The following is an 18,981-nucleotide window of genomic DNA, read 5'->3' as shown; positions in this document are numbered from 1 at the left end:
TACATCTGCACTGTTTACTGGGACTGAACAACCACCCCGTCTGCCGCGTGTCTTCAGAGAGGGGAAGAACATCAGGTGACGTCACCGTACTGAGAGCACGTTGAACTGTGCATGCATGGGACTCTCGCTGCCGTAGGTACGAGATAAACGCGCAGCAGAAATAGGCATGCGATGATTGCTGTCCATGGCTCATGAGATGAGTCGACAAAAAAAGAGCATTTTTATTGCCAATGAAAAAAACTGATGGAGATTATGTGCATACTTGTCTTTTTCATTGTGTATAAAATGCATTAGCTTGTGATTTTAAGTTTTCAACTAAACTCACGGTTGTTTAAAAAATAGTTTGCATGATAAAAATAGCACATAAATAAGCAAAGAACAGCAATTTAAAAAAAAAAAAGAAATAAAGACAGAATCCAATCCAGCTCGGAATCGTATAATTTCTTATTTTAAGTCCACAGTCTTTAAAAGTTGATCAAGGGGAGACATTAAAATTCAAACAAAAGATAACAGTCAGCTAATTATTCTGAAAAAAATAGCAGATAAGTTAGTTCAGAAATGTCTAAAGTTTTCATTTTTTCAATTCAAGGGTTAAGAATACATTTTTATAATTATGTTATAGGACAACTCTCCTACGAACACTACTCTTCTCTTGCTGAGTATGATGATTACAATAAGCAGAAACAGAGGTATTTTAATAAATACATGTCATGACAGTAGAATAAAACAAGCATGTGTTGTTGTTTTTTTGTTAGTCATATGAGTTTCATTTTGATCATGATTAAAATTGCATAAAATGCTTACTTGTTTCGGTAAAAGTATAGTGACATAGTGTACTTTGAGTTAAAAACGTACACATCTATCGTGGTATCATGAATGTTGTTCTTATTCTGACATAGAGCATAATGTCTGAATTATTGTCTGCATTAATAAGGGTACTCCTGCTAAAAAAAAAATGTAGTGAAAGAACTGAAAGTGGAACTAAGCAAAAAAAAAGAGCCTACAATATACTGATAAACCGCAGCTATTCCACACTAAATATCATTGCGATGCTATTACACTTACGACGGTAAATCAGAATATGCCACAACAAGTGTGGACACAGGCTACGCCCTCCTCTGTTCTAGTACATTTGAAAAAGAACTCAGGACCAGACACTACTCAACGTGACCGCGGAGCCCCGTGCATTTAGCCCCGCCTCTCTCGGCCAATCAGAACGCGCTCGGCCGTGTTAGGGCGTGGACAACATCCCGTCCTGTCCAATGAGGGTGTCTGTTCCAACATTACTTGGTAGCCCATACACAGGCACGTGTAACCCTGCGTGTAAACCAGTGCTGGAGGAAGAACAGAAACGTTCAGGAAAACAGACTCACGACAAGTCAGCGAGCACAGTCGACGCTGCCGGAATCTACGCTGTTTTCCTCTTGGCTTTAGCTATTTTTCATCGTGAAATATCAAACCTGCGTTCAACTTGAAGTGTATTTAAGGTAAGCTGGTTGTTTTGGATTGTTGTCGTGTTTGTAAAAATTTTTTCTTCTTTCTTCTGTAATGTTAGCTAGCATGCTAAAGGCTATCAGTGCACCAGAGTCCGAACTGCGGAAATCTCATTTTAATGTCTTAACATATAAAACAATAATGATATATTAACTGTCTCTAAGGTGAAATATGTGTTCCGTTTTTTACTATCTGGGTGTTGGACCTCGCTTAAACTTAATAAGTTTATTTATTAAACACCTCAAACAAACTACAGGAGTGTTTGAACACATCCTCACGTCACTGTATTATGTTGTTTAATAAACTACATGAAGTTGCGAGTTTAAGCTGAAGACATAAAAAAATGGACCTCGCACAAGGCTGCAACGTGCAGGTTAGGATCTTAATGTACTGTATGTGTTGTACACGATACAGAAAGATTAAATACCATCAAATCGATCACTAAGCACGACATTATCACACGGTTTATTATCTGGAGTAGGACGTGAACATTAACGTGAATTTGTTTAATCTCAAATTGACGCCCCGCACCCTCACACACATCCTCTGTTTCAAATCTGTGCTGGGTTGTCTATACTAGTATGTTCTTGTTATAATCTATTGAAGCATTATGGCTGTGTCTCTATGTGTGTTGTTTATACAGTACTTTTGACCTTAGTTGCCTTCCAGTTTTGGTCCACTAGAAGCCCCCCTGTGCTCCTAACACACAGAAGATACACGAGTTGAGGGGATTAGCCAATCAGAGGACGTTTCATGATTGACAACTGTTGCAATCCACCCATGCACATTTGCTACATTTGCTGCATCCGCTGCTTATCCCAGCTTCCTTGTCCTCCTAAATTGTTGCTCTTGTGTGGGCCATTTGCTTGTGTGTTGTAAGTAGACCACTTTGAATGCCTTTTTTTTTTTCCCCACACCCAGCAAGTGGTAGGCACAGAGTGACAACCTGGCATCCACACTCTCTCATCCTGCTAAAGCAAACCCAACATGTTAGTTTTGGCACAAATAGTGACTGGAGAGGTGAGACTACAGGCATGGCAGAGGTGTTGCAAACACCATCATCACATGCATTCAGGGGACTGAGTCATCACTGCAGATAGGAGAAATAATAGGCTATTTACCTGGCGAGTCTTGGACTCTGATAGGTGAGACGGAAGAGCAGCAATGCTCCTCATCTATTCTAGTTTGTCCTCAAATTGTGAAAAACGGAACAAGGAACGAGAGATTTAAGGGAGTGTAGTTTGGTAGTACAGGGAGTAACTGCGTCTTCTATGTTGTTAGAACATAATAAAACAGAAATCTGCAATGCTCAGGTATGGAAAAAAATGCTGTTTGTAAATCTGTGGGATCCGTGCCCATGGATTTGCAATCTGTGACACTATTCATGAAATGGTCTTCTTGGTGAACCCTCACCTGGCTGCCATCTTAGATTTTTACAATCAACAAATAGGCCTCTTGGGTTTTGGTAGTTTGAGCCAGAACAATCAACATTTGCATTATAAAATGATCGTAGTATTATGTTTAGTGATACCTTATTTAGTCCCATAAACAATGTTTCAAGGATTTAAACCAGGATTCACATGTGATCAGTTTTCTTAATAAAGTTAATGTTAACTCCTTTGCCTATGAGCGACAAACAGTAGTGCTATATGTAGGTGGAAGATAGAGAGACTTTAATGAATACTTGTAATAATAAGAATAGATAGGAATAAAATAATTTATGCATGTGGAGGTGTTTTCATTATACTGTGACAGTTCTTACTAAATTAGTGTCACACAACATACTGAATCGTAATCCATGTATTTTGATATTATTGCCAAATTCTAAACAAGCCCTCAGCTCTGTCATTGTCCCCCAAAACAGCTCCACAACTTATTTCTACAGTAATAATTGCCCAAGATAAGACTTAAATGATATTTCTTAAAATGTCAGAGCAGTAAATTAGTTTGATGGCATCTTCGGTAGGCCCATGCCTTGTTTTCTCACGAAGTTGCAATATAGACAGAAAAGGATAGGACTATGTTTCGGGCCAAAGTGTGTTTACAACATTTTAGTAACTTAATTTGATGTTATGTAATGCTTCCTGCTATAAAGATAAAAATGGCCCTGGTCTGAACAGCTGTTTCCCTGCCAACAAACTCATGCATAGCGCGTGTCTCATTGTCCCATAATTGTACATCGTGTACACTCCGCGCGCTCATTCACATGCGCTGTTCCTGGATCAGCTCGCGCGCCTACCCACGTCTTCCCTGTTAAAATGACAAACCTGGAGTCTGATCTGAGACCAGTTTCTGACACACTTTCTATGAGCCTGCGCTCTATCGCAGGCAGGCAATCCTCTACATGACGCTTGCTCTCATTGGTCTAGCGCTCCGACCAATGAGCGGCCAGCAAGGCTCACAGAAAGCACTGCTTCGTACACGTGCGGTATGTACACTGGAGAGGGGCGGCACCGAGCTGCTTACTGTCAAACACCGGACAACGACAAGTCGAGCAGTGTGCTTTTATCTATCGGATGTTCATAGCCGTCTAAAGGATTGAAACTCGCTCTTTTTGGATTGAAACGCGTTTTCTTTGATAAATTGAAACATTTGGATGCGCGGTGTCGTGATTAAGCGGGTTGACAGGCGGAGACGTTCTCACATGGTCACGCATGAAGCCACGCCACAGTGTCCCGCAGCCTCCGACTGTACTCTGCAGCAAGGGAGTGTTTCAGGTTAGGTCGAGTCTGTTTCAGGTCATTGTTCTGAATAAGGATTGTTATACTGTCTATGTGTGTTAGCAATTAAAAGTGACTACTGGCCGTATGTGTCAGAACTACTCACTGCCCTTTGTAGTGCGAACTATAATGATATCATAGATTGTGTGTTAAAATAGGAAAAGAACATTTGCATTGCTTTTCATTTAGTCACTTTAGATCCGCTTCACCAAGACAACACGTGTTCTGCGTCGTGTTTTTTTTAGACATTGTACATGTTATTGTAATCTAATGTATACAGTCTAAGTGCAGACTGACACATTCACTTGACCTGTAATAATGATTACTTTCATTTTTAATCAAGCGGCCTTTTGTTTTCTTCCAAGACAAAACATTTGCCTTTTTTTGTGTTTGAAATATCCGGAGGGAAAATGTACATCCCTTTCCCCAGGATGCAGGATGATGTGTTCATAAATCTTGTTTTGTATGATAAGCACAGACAAAAGAATGCAGACAATTAATCTTATTTTATCATGGGAAATGAAACGTGAACCATGTGCTTTAATACATTTAAAACAACTTGACCAAAAAGACCTTTAGCTTGCACATATTGTATTTTCATATATACCCGTGTCATCAGAGTGTAGTGTGACTAGAGCCGTAAAGCCGTACCTCGGCCTGCTGCCAAAATGACATAGAGCAGTAAACAGGCAACTGGGTGCTTTGGAGAGAGGTCATTCTCAATGTTGGAAGTTATTGTGCTCTGAGATTGACATGTGAAACTAATATTTTAAGTTGCTTTAAGTGTATGCCATCTAATCTTGAATGACACTTCAGGCCAATCAGACAGTTGAGAAACAGGAGTCGTGTTCGTGGTGGGCAAGTGGTTTGCATCTGTGCCACCCTCAAATTCCCCAGCATGCATTTCACACAGAACAGGACTCGCATAATTAATCTAACGGGGCAGTTGAGAGCAATAACAACCTGTTACAGAAGGAAATGTGAAACCTCAGAAATTGAGTGGGTTGAGTTTCGTGTTCTAAATTAAGGAGCGCTAGAAAGTAGCACAAATGTTTACCTGAGACAGAGGCACTGTTTGCCATCCTATGTAGCCCGTGAGTTCCATATTGTTCCCCACACTAAGATAGCCACTACCTTGCATAAAAAGAGACTATTCCTACTGTGTGCATTTCCTGTGCATAATTGGAGCGGGTGGGCATCAGAGCGGCTCATTCGAGTGCACTGTTACCTCAGAGTCATGGATTCAAACCTGACCGCGGCTGTTCAGATATGGCAGTGTGTTGGCCCATTGTGTGTTTGGGAGTGTAAGGTGAACTGGAAACTGCATGTAGGTGTGAACACCAAGGTCAATGTTGTGCCTTTTTTGTGTATTTTATCCTTTTTTTTTTTTTTTTTTTTTTTTTTTTTGATGATGATTGGCTGTAGAAAATATGAATTTTGGGACACTCAATGTAAACAAATTTGCTGCTACAGTGAGCTTAGCAAATGGGCGGCACATCCAGGTATTCGAGTAGCCTGAACACACATCCCAACTGCCACCTCCACCCACAGACATGTGTCTTGCCATCACCCGTGGAAGTATGCATGGTTGACAGGCTGCCTCGACACCCACTCACGCCCTGCTTGCATATTTCCATTTAATAATTACTCCAGCCCCCTTCTGGTCCTGCAAAATCACACAGCTCGGCATGTGCAAGTGTGCATCATCCATCTAACCAATCATAATGTTGATCAGCATTACATGAAGGGCTAGAGGCTCTCTAGTTGCATGTATTGTAGCAGCGTCACCCTGAAATTGAACTTTTTCAACTCGTTACATTTGTTTTAGTTAGTTCCGTTATTTGTTATTAGCGGTTACCCTCGTGTCAGATCTAATGAGCACCAGCCATAATGCGTCACATAAAGCCTACTTTTGTCTGAGCCCTCAGCACAGTAAACCTAATTGTAAATGTCCTGAACCAATTCGGCCCCTAAACACATCACAGCACACCCCAGGCAGGTGGGGTTGTGGGACAGCCAGGAGTATACACTTGAAAGGATTTGACGACTTCGTTTGCGTCTGCAGGGATTAAAGGATTATTGGACGTCTCCCTCATACGGGGAATAAATAGCAGGAGACTTTCACTTGCGTAGGTGGAGGCCAGATATAAACTGCTATTCACAAGCAAACTGTAATTTTCTAAACAGCCCTCCTGCAGTTCTGTTTGTTGTGACCGCCACCTGGGTAAAAGTGGACGAAGCCGTGACGACCAACAAATGTCCCGTGTTAATTTGGCCTCAGCACAGGTTCACCTGGTCTATATTCAGAGGCATACATACGCACTTGTTGCATTCAAATAAGAGTTTATAGTGTGTTCCTTTAAAATGAGGTGATTGGTCACTTTTTGTAATCTGGGTAAAAGCGAAGCTGGAACTAGAGACATTCAAGAGTCAATGAAAACAATTCATGGCCATGTTTGAGTCCTCGAAGGCCAACATGATAAACTGATGATAAGCATTTATTTTGTTAAAGGGAGATACAACACATTATGTAATCCTGCAGCTAATTTCATTTCTTCTTTTCTCTCTTTTTCTGACATCTCAGGTGGCCTTTAACCATCAGAGCAACACATCACTAAAGAGGCGACGAGCAGATACAGAGCACCATCTCGCCATCTCTCGTCCCATCTGTTGGAGGCGCTTATGCCAAGGCTGTTTCATAAGCAGAAATTTATCTTTGAGGGACACTTCTTCCCTCAAGAAAATAGCTTTTTGGTGATTTGCAACATATTTGCAGCCATCTGAAAATCTGCACTTATCGAACTCTTATCTACAGGCTGAGAGCCTTTACTTGATTAGTTTTTTAAGTCTGAGAAACAATGAATTTCTCTCCTTAATTTTTTAAAACAAACGGCAACTATGATTCATCCAGGTATACATAGTAGTCCCACTTAAACTTGCTCCTCCTGTTTTCCCCCCGGCTGACAACTTAATCAAGCTGTACCAGCCTCATCCTACATTAGTATGAGTTATGACAACTCTAAAACGCCCAGCAGCACCACTCGAGGGCGAGTGGCGAGGGCTGAAGAGAAGGAGAACGAGCAGGATGCCGAGTCAGAAGAGTTAAACTCTCCTAAAATCGGCGGTGGCCAGAGCAGTGCCAATGTCAAGACTCAGGAGCAGGGAGGCAAAGCCAGACGTGGCTCCTCTCCCAGCGGAGGGTCAGGATCGGGGAGTTCATCCGGACACTGTAGGGGGGCGAATTCAGACGACATGGACGGACTCTCAAGCGGGAATGACTCCGGAGAAAGAGAAAGCGAGGGAGGGATGGACAGGGAGAACGGGTCACGTGGGCGGCAGTCAACGCGAAGCTCAAACAGCTCGAACGGGAAGGACTCTGGGATGATGCTAGAAACTACAGAGAGCAACAAGAGGTGAGAGAAGAAGTCAGGAGAAATGTTTTGCTTTAATAAAAGACGGCCCTTGTCTCTCAGGCTTTTCCTAACATATACTCCCTTGATGTCAGGCTCTTCACTTTACCATCTCCTTTTCTCCCACAGCTCAAACTCCCAGAGCCTCTCCCCCCCCAGTGGCTCTCTGGCCTACAGCCTGTTGTCCACCGGCTCAGAGCGAGACCCCCCCTCCACCTCCGGCTGCAGCAGCAACCAGTCGGCGCGGGTCCAGACCCAGAAGGAGCTCATGAAGGCCATCAAGGAGCTGAAGCTGCGTCTGCCGAGCGAGCGCACGACCAAGGGTCACTCCAGCACCCTGAACGCACTCAAATACGCCTTGCAGTGTGTTAAACAAGTGCGAGGTGAGAGAGCGTTATTTTTCTTCTCCTAACTTAAGCAGTCTGCGGTTAGTGTGTGATGTAATTTTGACTTTACCTCAATTCACCCACTGACTGATTTTGTTTTGAATCCATTCCAGCTAATAAGGAGTTCTACCATCAGTGGAGCGTAGAGGAGTGTCATGGCTGCAGTCTGGACTTGTCTGCCTTCACTATTGAGGAGCTTGACAACATCACCTCAGAATACACACTCAAAAACACTGTAAGTTTATACAATCAATGGTACAGTTAATCAAAGCACCAGTAGTTTAGTGTTTGTAATAAGGGGTCGCAACATAGTGGTGTTTGGGGCATTTCTTTCTAAAGAATGTGGATAAATTAGATTCTGCTGCAGCTTTTGCTTTTCTAGAGTTCAGGAAAAGCTTTTTTCTGGTTCTTTTTATTCAGTGCACTTAGCCACCCAACACAAAATCTCATTATCTCATCTCCTCTTCTGTTTTTCTCTCTTTAGGACACTTTCTCCATGGCAGTGTCTTTCTTGTCAGGCAAGGTCGTGTACGTTTCACCTCAGGGCTCCTCTCTGCTGCGCTGCAAACCAGAGTGTCTCCAGGGGAAAATGTTTTCTGAGCTTTTAGCCCCCCAGGATGTCAGCACTTTCTACAGCGGCACGGCACCCTGCCGCCTGCCACCCTGGGCCTCCTGCATCGGGTCTGGTAAGCAGAATGAAATTTGGGAAAAGGGGTTGAAGAAAAATATTGTTTGTCGTGAGATGGTGTAGCAGGAAAGTCTTTTTTTTTTTTTTTTTTTTAAATGTCTGACTCTCTCCATCTCTGTCCCTCCAGCCTCATCTCCAGCAGATTGCACTCAGGAGAAGTCAATGTTCTGTCGCATCAGTGCAGACAAGGCACAGGGCAGAGAGATGCGTTACTACCCATTCCGCCTCACGCCCTACCAACTCACCATCAAAGACTCAGATGTTGCAGAGCCTCAGCCCTGCTGCCTGCTCATCGCAGAGAGAGTCCACTCTGGATATGAAGGTATGTGTCGTTCGAATCTCTCCATACTTACAGTATTTATGCAGTAGAAGAAGGAGAATGTATCTTTGAAAACACATATTAAATGATTCCACATTACACACATTATTATTGCACAGGAGCGGCATAGAAACTAAGTAAAATGTTTTCAACCACAACCAAGAGAGGGGCACACACAGGGAGAAAGATTTAGATTGTTTAAAGAACAAAATAAAACATGAAAATGAATTTTTGGCTGCACTGATACAGTTATGTCACAATAACCCTGGAATCACAGTTACTGCATGTTTCTGATAAAGTGACAACAAAGCAGAGTTACTCTGCCAAAGCTTTCAAATCTAATTTGGTGCCTTTGAGTATCAAGATAAGAGCCTTCCTTAATCATGAAGCTAGTTTCAGTATAGCCAAGTAATGGTGTTCCTAACTTGTCATTTTATAATTTTTAAGAAGTTTAGGATGCTCTTGACTTAATCATTATGTACAGAAATCAAAGAGGCTTGAGACAGACTAAGTCACATTTTCCTCTGAATATGGATCTTATTTATGGACACCAAATGACTCCATAACTGTCCAAACTGCATCTAAATGTTGAATCATTTATTCAGATTATATATTTGAGTTTATCACTCGGCCTGTCCTCTAAACACGACTCTAATCTGTTGTTCCTCTCAGCTCCTCGTATTCCTCCAGACAAGAGGATCTTCACCACCAGTCACACTCCCAGCTGCCTCTTCCAGGAGGTCGACGAGAGGTCAGTGAGCTTGAGCACTCATAAGCTGGTTGACTGATGTGATGCCTTCTGGGAAAAGTGTTTTTCAAAATGATCTAATAATTACTGTGCACATGAGTGAATGTAGCTGGAGATAACAACAGTAGTAGTTTTCTGCTCTAGGACTGTAATAAAAATACTTTTCATGTCTAACAGTGTGTAAACATCTTGTATTTTCAGGGCGGTTCCATTGTTAGGGTACCTGCCTCAGGACTTAGTGGGAACACCAACCCTGCTCTACATCCACCCTGACGACAGGCCCATGATGGTCGCCATTCACGAAAAAAGTGAGTCTGTCCAGCACTAATCTCTGGATTCAATGTACCTGCTGTTCACATAAATCAGGCATGAGAAAATGACCTTTTTTCTTATGAATCACTTCTTTAAAGTCATATTAACATTACTCCCTCTCTTATCTGTCTTCAGTCTTTCAGTTTGCAGGGCAGCCGTTTGAGTATTCTGCCCTGAGGATGTGCGCCCGCAGCGGGGAATACCTGACCATCGACACTAGCTGGTCTTCCTTTGTGAACCCCTGGAGCCGCAAAGTGGCGTTCATTGTAGGACGGCACAAAGTCAGAACGTAAGATTATTGATTCATTTTGCCTTCTTGGAAAGACATTTCTGAGTTGTCAGTTAGCAGAAAAAGCCTTAAGATCACAGGCACATGTTTTGGTATAAAGTTGTAGACATTGTGTACATTTAAAATGGATAACTTACCAAAATAGTTTGAACATAAATCAAATATTTGTAATAAAATATCTACAAATATCTTGTTACCAACCGTGTCTCTTGCGCTCTAACATTTCCAGGAGCCCTTTGAATGAAGACGTGTTCACGATGCCGCAGAGCTGCGAGAGTCGGGTCACCACGCCCGACGTTGTCCAGCTGAGCGAGCAGATCCACCGGATACTGGTGCAGCCGGTGCACAGCGGCGGCTCTCAGGGCTACAGCTCCCTCGGCTCCAGTGGCTCAAGAGGCTCCCGACGCTCACACCAGCAGCACCTCAGTGCCTCCGCCGCCTCGTCCAGCGACAGCAACGGACCCGCCATGAAACAGGCTGCTGCCGTAGTGGCTCTACACAAACCAGTGAGTCTCAATGTGAAACCAGTGGCTTTAAATCTGCCTACGTTTTAGTCGCTTGGTTACTGGTTGGGGGAAGAAAAGTTGTCCTGATTTGGTACAATATGCCTGATACTTCAGACTTTCAGCTTTGTTATGTCATGATGTTTATAAATCTCCTGTTTTTTTTTTTTCTCCAGATGACATTCCAGCAGATCTGCAAAGATGTTCACATGGTGAAGACGAGCGGACAGCAAGTGTTTATTGAGTCTCGTAACCGGCCACTGCCAAGAAAAAACACTAATGGAGGTAAATAACAGCACAGAGACAAATACAGGTCAAACAAAGCAAGGGATGATTGATGGAGATTTTTTTTTTTGCAGTTAGCAAATTCTCTTCCAAGTTATAAATTCAAGAAACACATTTAATACCTTTTTTTTGGTTTATGAATTTCTTTTTCTGGGGCATCCTGTAGCCTCATGATTATGCACCATGTACAAGGTTAAAAAAAATGTCACAGAGCAGATTAGGAACCAGTCATCTAAACTCTCTCTGGATTCCTCATCCAGGTGCAGCAGGCATCCGAGCGGTCTCCAATCGGGACCCAATCAGAGGTCTGATTGACGATCTGACCAAACCTCCCAAAGCCCTGGTCCCTCCAGCGCTCGTCCGTAAGGATCCTCCCGCTGGATACTCCTACCAGCAGATCAACTGTCTGGACAGCATCATAAGGTACGAGCTCAAGCATATAAAGCCCTCTCTTATATGGCTATTGTTAAGTTGATAATCACTCATCTAACTATGATTCATCTCTGTGCAGGTACTTGGAAAGCTGTAACATTCCTAACACAGTAAAAAGAAAGTGCGGCTCGTCCTCATGCACCTCCACCTCTGATGAGGACAAACAGCAGGATGCAAACTGCAAAGGTACTTATTTTTTACTTTCAAAATAACTTGTTTAAGTGTTAACATAGTTTTTAATGTAGAAAATGTTTCATGTTTATTTCATTATTCTTTTTTGTATATTTACCACCTAAAATACTGTGAAAATGTTTTTGTTCTTGTCACTGAATATGAAATGCCTGGACAGATTGTCCACCAATAAGCATGCTTGTGTTTGTATGTGCTCGTCCAGACGATTATACTGATACCTCTCAAACTGACCCTGTCACACTCGTGTCTCTCTACAGGTGGTTCAGTTAGCCTCATAGGTGAACCACCTCCTCTGCCCCATCTGACCATGGCCACAAAGGCAGAGAGCGTAGCCTCAGACCCTTCGCAGTGTAGCTTCAGCAGCACCATCGTGCATGTGGGAGACAAGAAGCCACCTGAGTCAGGTGGGGACCCTCCACACTCACACTCTCTGAACCCTCTAGTGTGCCTCTCAGCAGCTTGTTTCTGTGAAATGACAACATGATGTCCTTGAATCTTTTTAAAAGTAAAACATCTTGCCCAGATCTTTTTCTCGGGAAACTTTCTTCTTCTCTTTTGTTGACAAAACACACTTTGATGCTGTTTTTTATGATACTACCTTCATTTTCTTTGTAAACCCAAAGCTCAGATTGGTATTTACATCTACGAAGGTTTTAAGAATTATCTTTCAGAAACGTGTAGCGGCATGTGATAAAACTGCAGATTTAAGGTAACCTGTTTTATGCTTTAATCTGTTTTATCCTTATTCTCTCTGCTTCCTTTTTTAAATTCTTGCTGTCTAGTTTTTTACTTTTACCTCATGTATGTTTTCTGCAGTTTCCTCTCTCTTTTTGTCTGTTACAGTAAGACAATTTAGCTTTTTCTTGATAATGTTCAATGAGAACATCTAGTTTTACATTAGCATAATTACAAAAGAGTCTTATATTCTGTAAACTAACATAGCTCTAATTAAAGTTAAGTAAAACAGGCTAAAATTAGCAGCTCTATGCCAATGGTATTAGCAGATAGAGTAAGGATGAAGCACCAAAGTCAATGAGTGTTAACTTTTCATTTCTCAGAAGAAGCAGGAAAATAATTCTCTTTTTTTATTTCTTCTTTCAAAAAGTTGCAAAACAGCGATCTAAAACTGCTCTCTATTTCTTCTTCTCCCGTCTCAGACATCATAATGGAGGATGCTCCCACAACCCCCACAACACAGCTCACTCCCTGTACGATCACACCGACTCGCCCCGCCATCACACCGCCTCCTCCTCCTCCTCCCCCTCACGCATCGCCTCTCCCCCAAACTGGTCAGCCAGAGAGGGACAGCTGGAGAAGTGGAGGAGGGCGGATGGGTCTGACCAAGGAGGTATTGTCCGCCCACACGCAGCAGGAGGAGCAGGCGTTCCTCGACCGCTTCAAAGACCTCAGCAAGCTGCGAGTGTTTGATCAGACGTCATCTTCTGGTCTGCGGTGCCACAACACGGCTGCCAACCCTCTGTCACGAGGTACAAACGCACTGCTCACATGCACAAACAAGTCATGTCATTAATCTGTGATTTGATACTTAATATGAGAGAGTTTGAAAGCAAAAAATAAATAATTTATTATTTTTTTTACCTTTCTAGGCCAGAATAGAACTGTTAGTCTTGGGCCTTGCTCAGGATGGTCAGAAGGCTTGAAATTGATTGTGAAAAATGTAAATTAAATAACTTCTCCATTTGTTTCTCCCAGGAGTGCGTTGTTCCCGAGATTACCCGGCCGCAGGAAGCAGCACAGGTCACAGACGTGGTCGCGGCGGTAAAAGGCTGAAGCCTCAGGAGTCTTCAGACCAGCACAGCTCTATGGGCCGTAGTGGAAGCCAGCTGGACAACAGAATCGGCACAGCCCCCCTACCCCTCAACATGCCTCTGGGACCCCCAACAAACTCTTCCTCCTGGCCGTCTGTGGGCTCCCAAGCCAGCATTCCCTCTGCCCCCTTCGCTCCAGGAATGCTTCCCATCTACCCGATGTACCCCCCAATCACACAGCCATTCCCTCAGGCCGTCCCTATCCCCGATCCCTCACGTTTCCCAATCCCTCAGATGGTCCCTCCCCCCCAGATGGTTCCCCCCACCCAAATGGTGCCTCCAATGATGGCCCTGGTGCTACCCAACTACATGTTTCCCCAGATGGGAGCTCCTATCTCCCAAGCAGTCCCCACACCCGGACACTTCTACAACCCAAACTTCTCATTCCCCATCAACGCCCCTGCTTCCATTTCCAACCCCGTCCACGTTCCCATCCCAACTACCTGCACCCCCTCCCGTAGCAGCACCCCTCAGTCCTACAGTCATACACCAGCCGACCGTGAGGGTGCAGAGTCCCCTCTCTTCCAGTCCCGATGCTCCTCACCTCTAAACCTCCTGCAGCTAGAGGAGTCGCCGAGCAACCGCTTAGAGGTCGCCACGGCTCTTGCGGCATCACAACAAGCCACGCCTTCTGTGCAAGGCGGGGCAACTCAGCCGCTACAGAGCTCGGCCAATCAGGGAATCTCTGATGAAACCTCCAAGGAGAATGAGAATGTAAGTTCCCAGAATTTCAGGAGTGGATGTTAAGATTACATAAAAAAAAAAAAAAAAAAGAAACAATAAAACTTGAAAATATATTGTTTTTTTCTCCTCATTAGGGTGAAACTAATGAGTCCAACCAAGATGCCATGTCCACCTCCAGCGACCTGCTCGACATGCTGTTACATGAAGACTCCCGCTCCGGCACCGGCTCGGCTGCCTCTGGTTCAGGGTCCTCAGGTACCAGGTCCTCTGGTTCGGGGTCCGGGTCCAACGGCTGCAGCTCCTCCGGAACCAGCGGCACCAGTAAGTAGACTCATCTTTACAGACTAACTACATTTTAATCACAAAGGAATGTAGTTAGAAATTATTTTGTGCTCGGGGTTTCAATTTTCTAAGGGGCTTGGTCACAGCAACAGTTAGGATGAACATTACTTAACTTACTTTGAACTAATAGATTTTAAAGGTTTACCTGTGAAATAAAACAAATGAGACCTGTTTTCTTACACACATTTCCTTCTTGGTGCTTCCAGGCAGCAGTCAGGGCAGCCACACCAGCAAGTACTTTGGCAGCATCGACTCATCGGAGAACGATCACTCCCGTAAACAGACAGCAGGGGGCAGCAGCAGCGGTGGAGGAGATGGTGGCGAGGAGCAGTTTATCAAGTGTGTCCTGCAGGACCCCATCTGGCTTCTGTTGGCAAACACCGATGACAAAGTGATGATGACGTACCAGCTGCCTGTCAGGTAAAACACTGGGCATAATGTGACCATAGAAAACAGAACTACTGTTACTTTACAGACCTTCTTAAACACTTGGGACTTTTAAAATGTCAATTCAAATGCTTTTGATATCATTTTACTATTCTTACTGCCTATTTTAGGGGGCAAATTTATAGAAGCCCTTGAATTTAAGTCATATATTAATTCCTACAATATTGTTTGGATGAAAGTGTAGAAGATTAGTCTAAAACTTTTAAAATTGTTCAACAGAATTTGTACCTTTTAATTATTTTCAAATCATCGAAAATGATATAAAGCCCTCCTAACACCTTACATTTAACAGCTAGCAGACCATCAGAAATTAACAAATGTCCTGTATTTTTCCTCACAGGGATATGGAGACAGTGCTGCGAGAGGACCGCGAGGCCCTGAGGAGCATGCAGAAGCATCAGCCTCGTTTCAACGAGGAGCAGAAGAGGGAGCTGAGCCAGGTGCACCCCTGGATCCGCACAGGACGCCTGCCACGAGCCATCAACATCTCTGTGAGTATTTCTATTTGGATACATTAATAAAGCATAAATGAAAAAACACAAAGAACTTAAAAGTTAATAACTGTATCATTTTTTGTCTCTCTCAGGGCTGTGCAGGCTGCAAGTCTCCGCCCACCGTGCCTGCCGTCGCTCCGTTTGACGTAGAGATCCACGAGATGGAGCTGTGCAGCGTGCTCAAAGGTCAGGAAGATGGCAGCAAAGGGAAGAAAAGTCTCTGCGAGACCGCCATGGATGAAGCTCATCCTGATGACGTGGATGAAGAAGAGGAGGAGGAGGAAGAAGAAGTGGAGCAGAAGAACACAAAAACACTTGATAGCAACCAGGAAATGCCAGCGGAGGAGCTGAGAGCGTGCTCAGAGGAAAAAGCGAAGGCTCAACAGGCTGAATCTCACATGACACACTGAGTTGGTTGCCAAAGATAAAGAGTACTATCATGAACATTCGCTGCTGGTATGCAGGTAAAATGCACCTTCCAGGACCTTCCGGCACCTGAACAGCACTGCACAGGGTGCCGGGTGTTAAATATGCACCTTCCAAGACCTTTCCATGTCTGGGACATCGTTACACTTGTAAGATGTTAAAAGTTTACGGTGCATATTCTGAAAGGAAACTTCCATGAACTGAACGACAGGTCAGGTCGGACACTTGGCCGTGTTCATTCTCCGTGAAGTTAAATGACAGCACACCAGGCCCGTTGTATGAGCGCATATTAAACGCCTTGGAAGCCACATGACACGCACAAGTGTTTTTGTCCCTTTTGTTTCTCTTCAGCTGCCCTTGTAGCTCCTGAAATATTTATTCTGAAATAAGTTGTAAAATAATCAGAGAGGACGAAGGGGAATGTGTTGCATAAAAGGCGCCTTTACTTAAAGATGGATGTTCTTCACCACAGTGTCCTCCTCGATGACCTCATCTCTCCTGCTCACGAGGAAAGAAGGGAGTTCATCTGTGACTTTTCTTCTTGTTGACTGATTGCCAGCAAGATCCGTTTTTCTCACTCAGACTCAGTTCTTTTTTTTCTTTTTTTTTATGTAAAAAGTTTGTCTGAACTACAGAAGAAGCAACTTGTACAGTAAGAACCAGGTTTATTTTGTAAACAATGTGTATATTTTTATACTTTATCCACTGCAAAGACGAGTATGTGTATACTGTAAAATAAGAAAAAACCAGGACAGAAATCTTTGCAGTTTTGAAATTGCAGCAGAAAAAAACAATCACTTTCACAGTCTCCGAACAGAGATGACGTTTATTTTCTCACGACACGGCAATCTTGTTGCTTTTCTTGAGCAATGAGCAGTTAAAATCGTGGGGAAACGTGGCAATCACCTGGAGACCAACCTGGACTTTTTAAGGTTGCTCCTCGGCCGGGCATTAGTAGGTGCATTTGTGTGGGAAAAGAACAACGTCTGTCTGAGGAATCACAGACAGTATTTCCATCCTAAGAGGCTGAGATGGCTTTTGTGTTGCCGGTGCTTTGCCCATGGTGATGGGTGTATTTGAAAGAGGAGGACTCGACTCTCTAAACTCTATGGAGAGCTTGGAGAGTGTAAACTATCTTTCTTTCCTCTCTGTCCTGTTACTCTCTTTCTCTGTGGCACTGTTCTGGTCATGTGATATCCTATGTTTTGTCAGTGGTGTTTGCAACAGTTTCTTAATATTTTTGTGAAAATTCTTTGTACAAAAAAAGACAATAAAATGACTTGAAATGTAAAATCTTGCTCCAATTTATTGTCTCCTGCTGTTAGTTTTATGATTACATCTTTTCGCAGCGTATTTTCGTTGGCGGGTGTTTTGCAACAGTTGGCGTGGATACACAGAACTGTCTGAAATGAGCTGAACTAAGAGTGGATCAGGGCAGCTGCTTTCCTCACAGAACCACAGTCTGCTTCTATCCAGCTGTGGCTTTAACCCCAAGTGGTCACCGCAGCCTAAAAAAGACAAAGACATGCCCTCTTTTAGGTAAACACAAAGCTGGAAAGCTGACTTTAGTGAACTTCATGATGGCTGCAATCATTTTCATGTCATGTTTGTCATATTGTGAGGCAGCTTATGCTAATTAACTATTTGTACTAGTTTTGAGTCACATTGATGTATTTAAACCTTTATTTAAAATAATGATGGTCCTCTTCTCCTGCCAAACGTATTTCATATTGCAGTAGAACCAGTTTTCTTTCCTCCATGTTTACTTTTATTGGACCAATCTTAGTTTCTATTTTGAACTTGTATTTTTCATTCTTTCCTACATTTAAACTGAACTCCTTCACCCACTACTAATTGAACTGAACTTTAATGTAGTGTAAAGGAATTTAATCCTCATAATAACCTTTATTTTCACAGTAAATTGTGTTAGCAGTTCTGTGAGCTGGATGTGTGCAGTTGGTGCTAGCAGATTTCAGCATGATGACCCAGCAGATTAGTTAGCATGGACACTAAGCAGAGCTAGGCTTGAAAATTGTATTTTATTATTGGATAAATAAGTATTTGACAATTTAAAAAAATGTACTACTTTTAATCACCCCCAATTTAGGAGCAGATACAAAAAATGGGAACAGCTTATATAGACCTATTGAATAATGCTACTAGCATGTTTAGCCACAAACAATACAACACCTCTTAACATACAAGAGTTTAAGTAAGAAAAAAGACACATGTACAGTAGGAGATGCATTGGCTAAATATTGCAAGGCTTATAAATTAAGAATGTATATTACACTATGATGTCGTAAAGACAAGCCATGAGCTCCCACACCCCTATCAGTGAATGCTCACCTGCTACACTTATTCATGAATTACATTAACAATTCTGTATTTTATTTTGTTCTCATTTGTTAGGTTAGGGATTTGTAGTAAGTCTAATTTCATAAAATCTTGAACCTGTGGTGACACATGAGTAAAAAATAATAATTGGATGTGATAAAAAATTGATAGCAGGCGGGGCATCGATTTATCATAAATGTAACACTTCTTGATGGCAGCAGAGGAAAACTCCATTTTCACGTGGAAAGAAAGTAATGCACATTTTCAGCACATTTCACCAAAACTTTAGTTTTGTCTCGAGCAGCAATTATGTTAGCGCTAAGCTCGCTAGCAACGGACAGACAAACCATGCTAGGCTGTGTTCCTTAGTTTAGATGTTGTTGCATGTCCTCTAGGCTTAACTAAAATCAGATATTTACCGGTATGTTTGTTTTAGTTCCAGTTATTTCTTTAGCCAGGGCAAATTTGTGTTTCTTTGTGATTTTCAACAACTTTATTAACAATTCGCTGCCTGTAGAAGGTGATTTGCATTCTGTCTGAATATAAAGTAGGATTTTTCCTCTGGGCACCATGAAAGCCGTCCATGATGGTTGTTGAGATATTTCTGTGTGGACCAAAGCCCAACTTCTCCAAATAGAGCTTCC

The 18,981-nt window shown here is 42.8% G+C and overlaps 1 protein-coding gene across 3 annotated transcripts; it reads left to right on the top strand.

Moving 5' to 3' along the window:
• The first annotated feature begins 1,329 nt into the window (after nucleotides 1–1,329).
• On the top strand, nucleotides 1,330–17,293 carry per1b (period circadian clock 1b). Of its 3 annotated transcripts, none has more exons than XM_020629227.3 (20): nucleotides 1,330–1,487; nucleotides 6,799–7,627; nucleotides 7,754–8,007; nucleotides 8,124–8,245; nucleotides 8,495–8,696; nucleotides 8,826–9,020; nucleotides 9,690–9,768; nucleotides 9,967–10,073; nucleotides 10,213–10,366; nucleotides 10,596–10,872; nucleotides 11,046–11,154; nucleotides 11,415–11,577; nucleotides 11,666–11,772; nucleotides 12,036–12,182; nucleotides 12,936–13,265; nucleotides 13,492–14,321; nucleotides 14,426–14,612; nucleotides 14,840–15,053; nucleotides 15,421–15,571; nucleotides 15,667–17,293. In XM_020629227.3, exons 2-20 carry the CDS (start codon nucleotides 7,218–7,220, stop codon nucleotides 15,982–15,984), a joined length of 4,356 nt encoding a protein of 1,451 aa, XP_020484883.1. In that variant the 5' UTR covers nucleotides 1,330–1,487; nucleotides 6,799–7,217; the 3' UTR covers nucleotides 15,985–17,293. The 3 variants fall into 3 exon arrangements, with proteins under 3 accessions (XP_020484883.1, XP_065806394.1, XP_020484884.1); XM_020629228.3 differs by lacking the exon at nucleotides 1,330–1,487 and adding an exon at nucleotides 3,982–4,211; XM_065950322.1 differs by lacking the exon at nucleotides 12,036–12,182.
• Nucleotides 17,294–18,981: the final 1,688 nt, after the last annotated feature.

Source organism: Labrus bergylta, chromosome 22 (assembly GCF_963930695.1).
Source record: "Labrus bergylta chromosome 22, fLabBer1.1, whole genome shotgun sequence".
NCBI classification, from domain to species: Eukaryota; Metazoa; Chordata; class Actinopteri; order Labriformes; family Labridae; genus Labrus; species Labrus bergylta.
This window is presented reverse-complemented; position numbering and strand designations above follow the sequence as displayed.

Excerpts from the sequence above, each read along its gene's own strand:
- per1b (XM_020629227.3), top strand. The coding sequence starts at position 7,218 with ATGAGTTATGACAACTCTAAAACGCCCAGCAGCACCACTCGAGGGCGA. Across the intron at positions 14,322-14,425 it reads CCTCCAAGGAGAATGAGAAT|GGTGAAACTAATGAGTCCAA; the intron begins GTAAGTTCCCAG and ends TCTCCTCATTAG. Across the intron at positions 15,054-15,420 it reads ACGTACCAGCTGCCTGTCAG|GGATATGGAGACAGTGCTGC; the intron begins GTAAAACACTGG and ends TTTTCCTCACAG.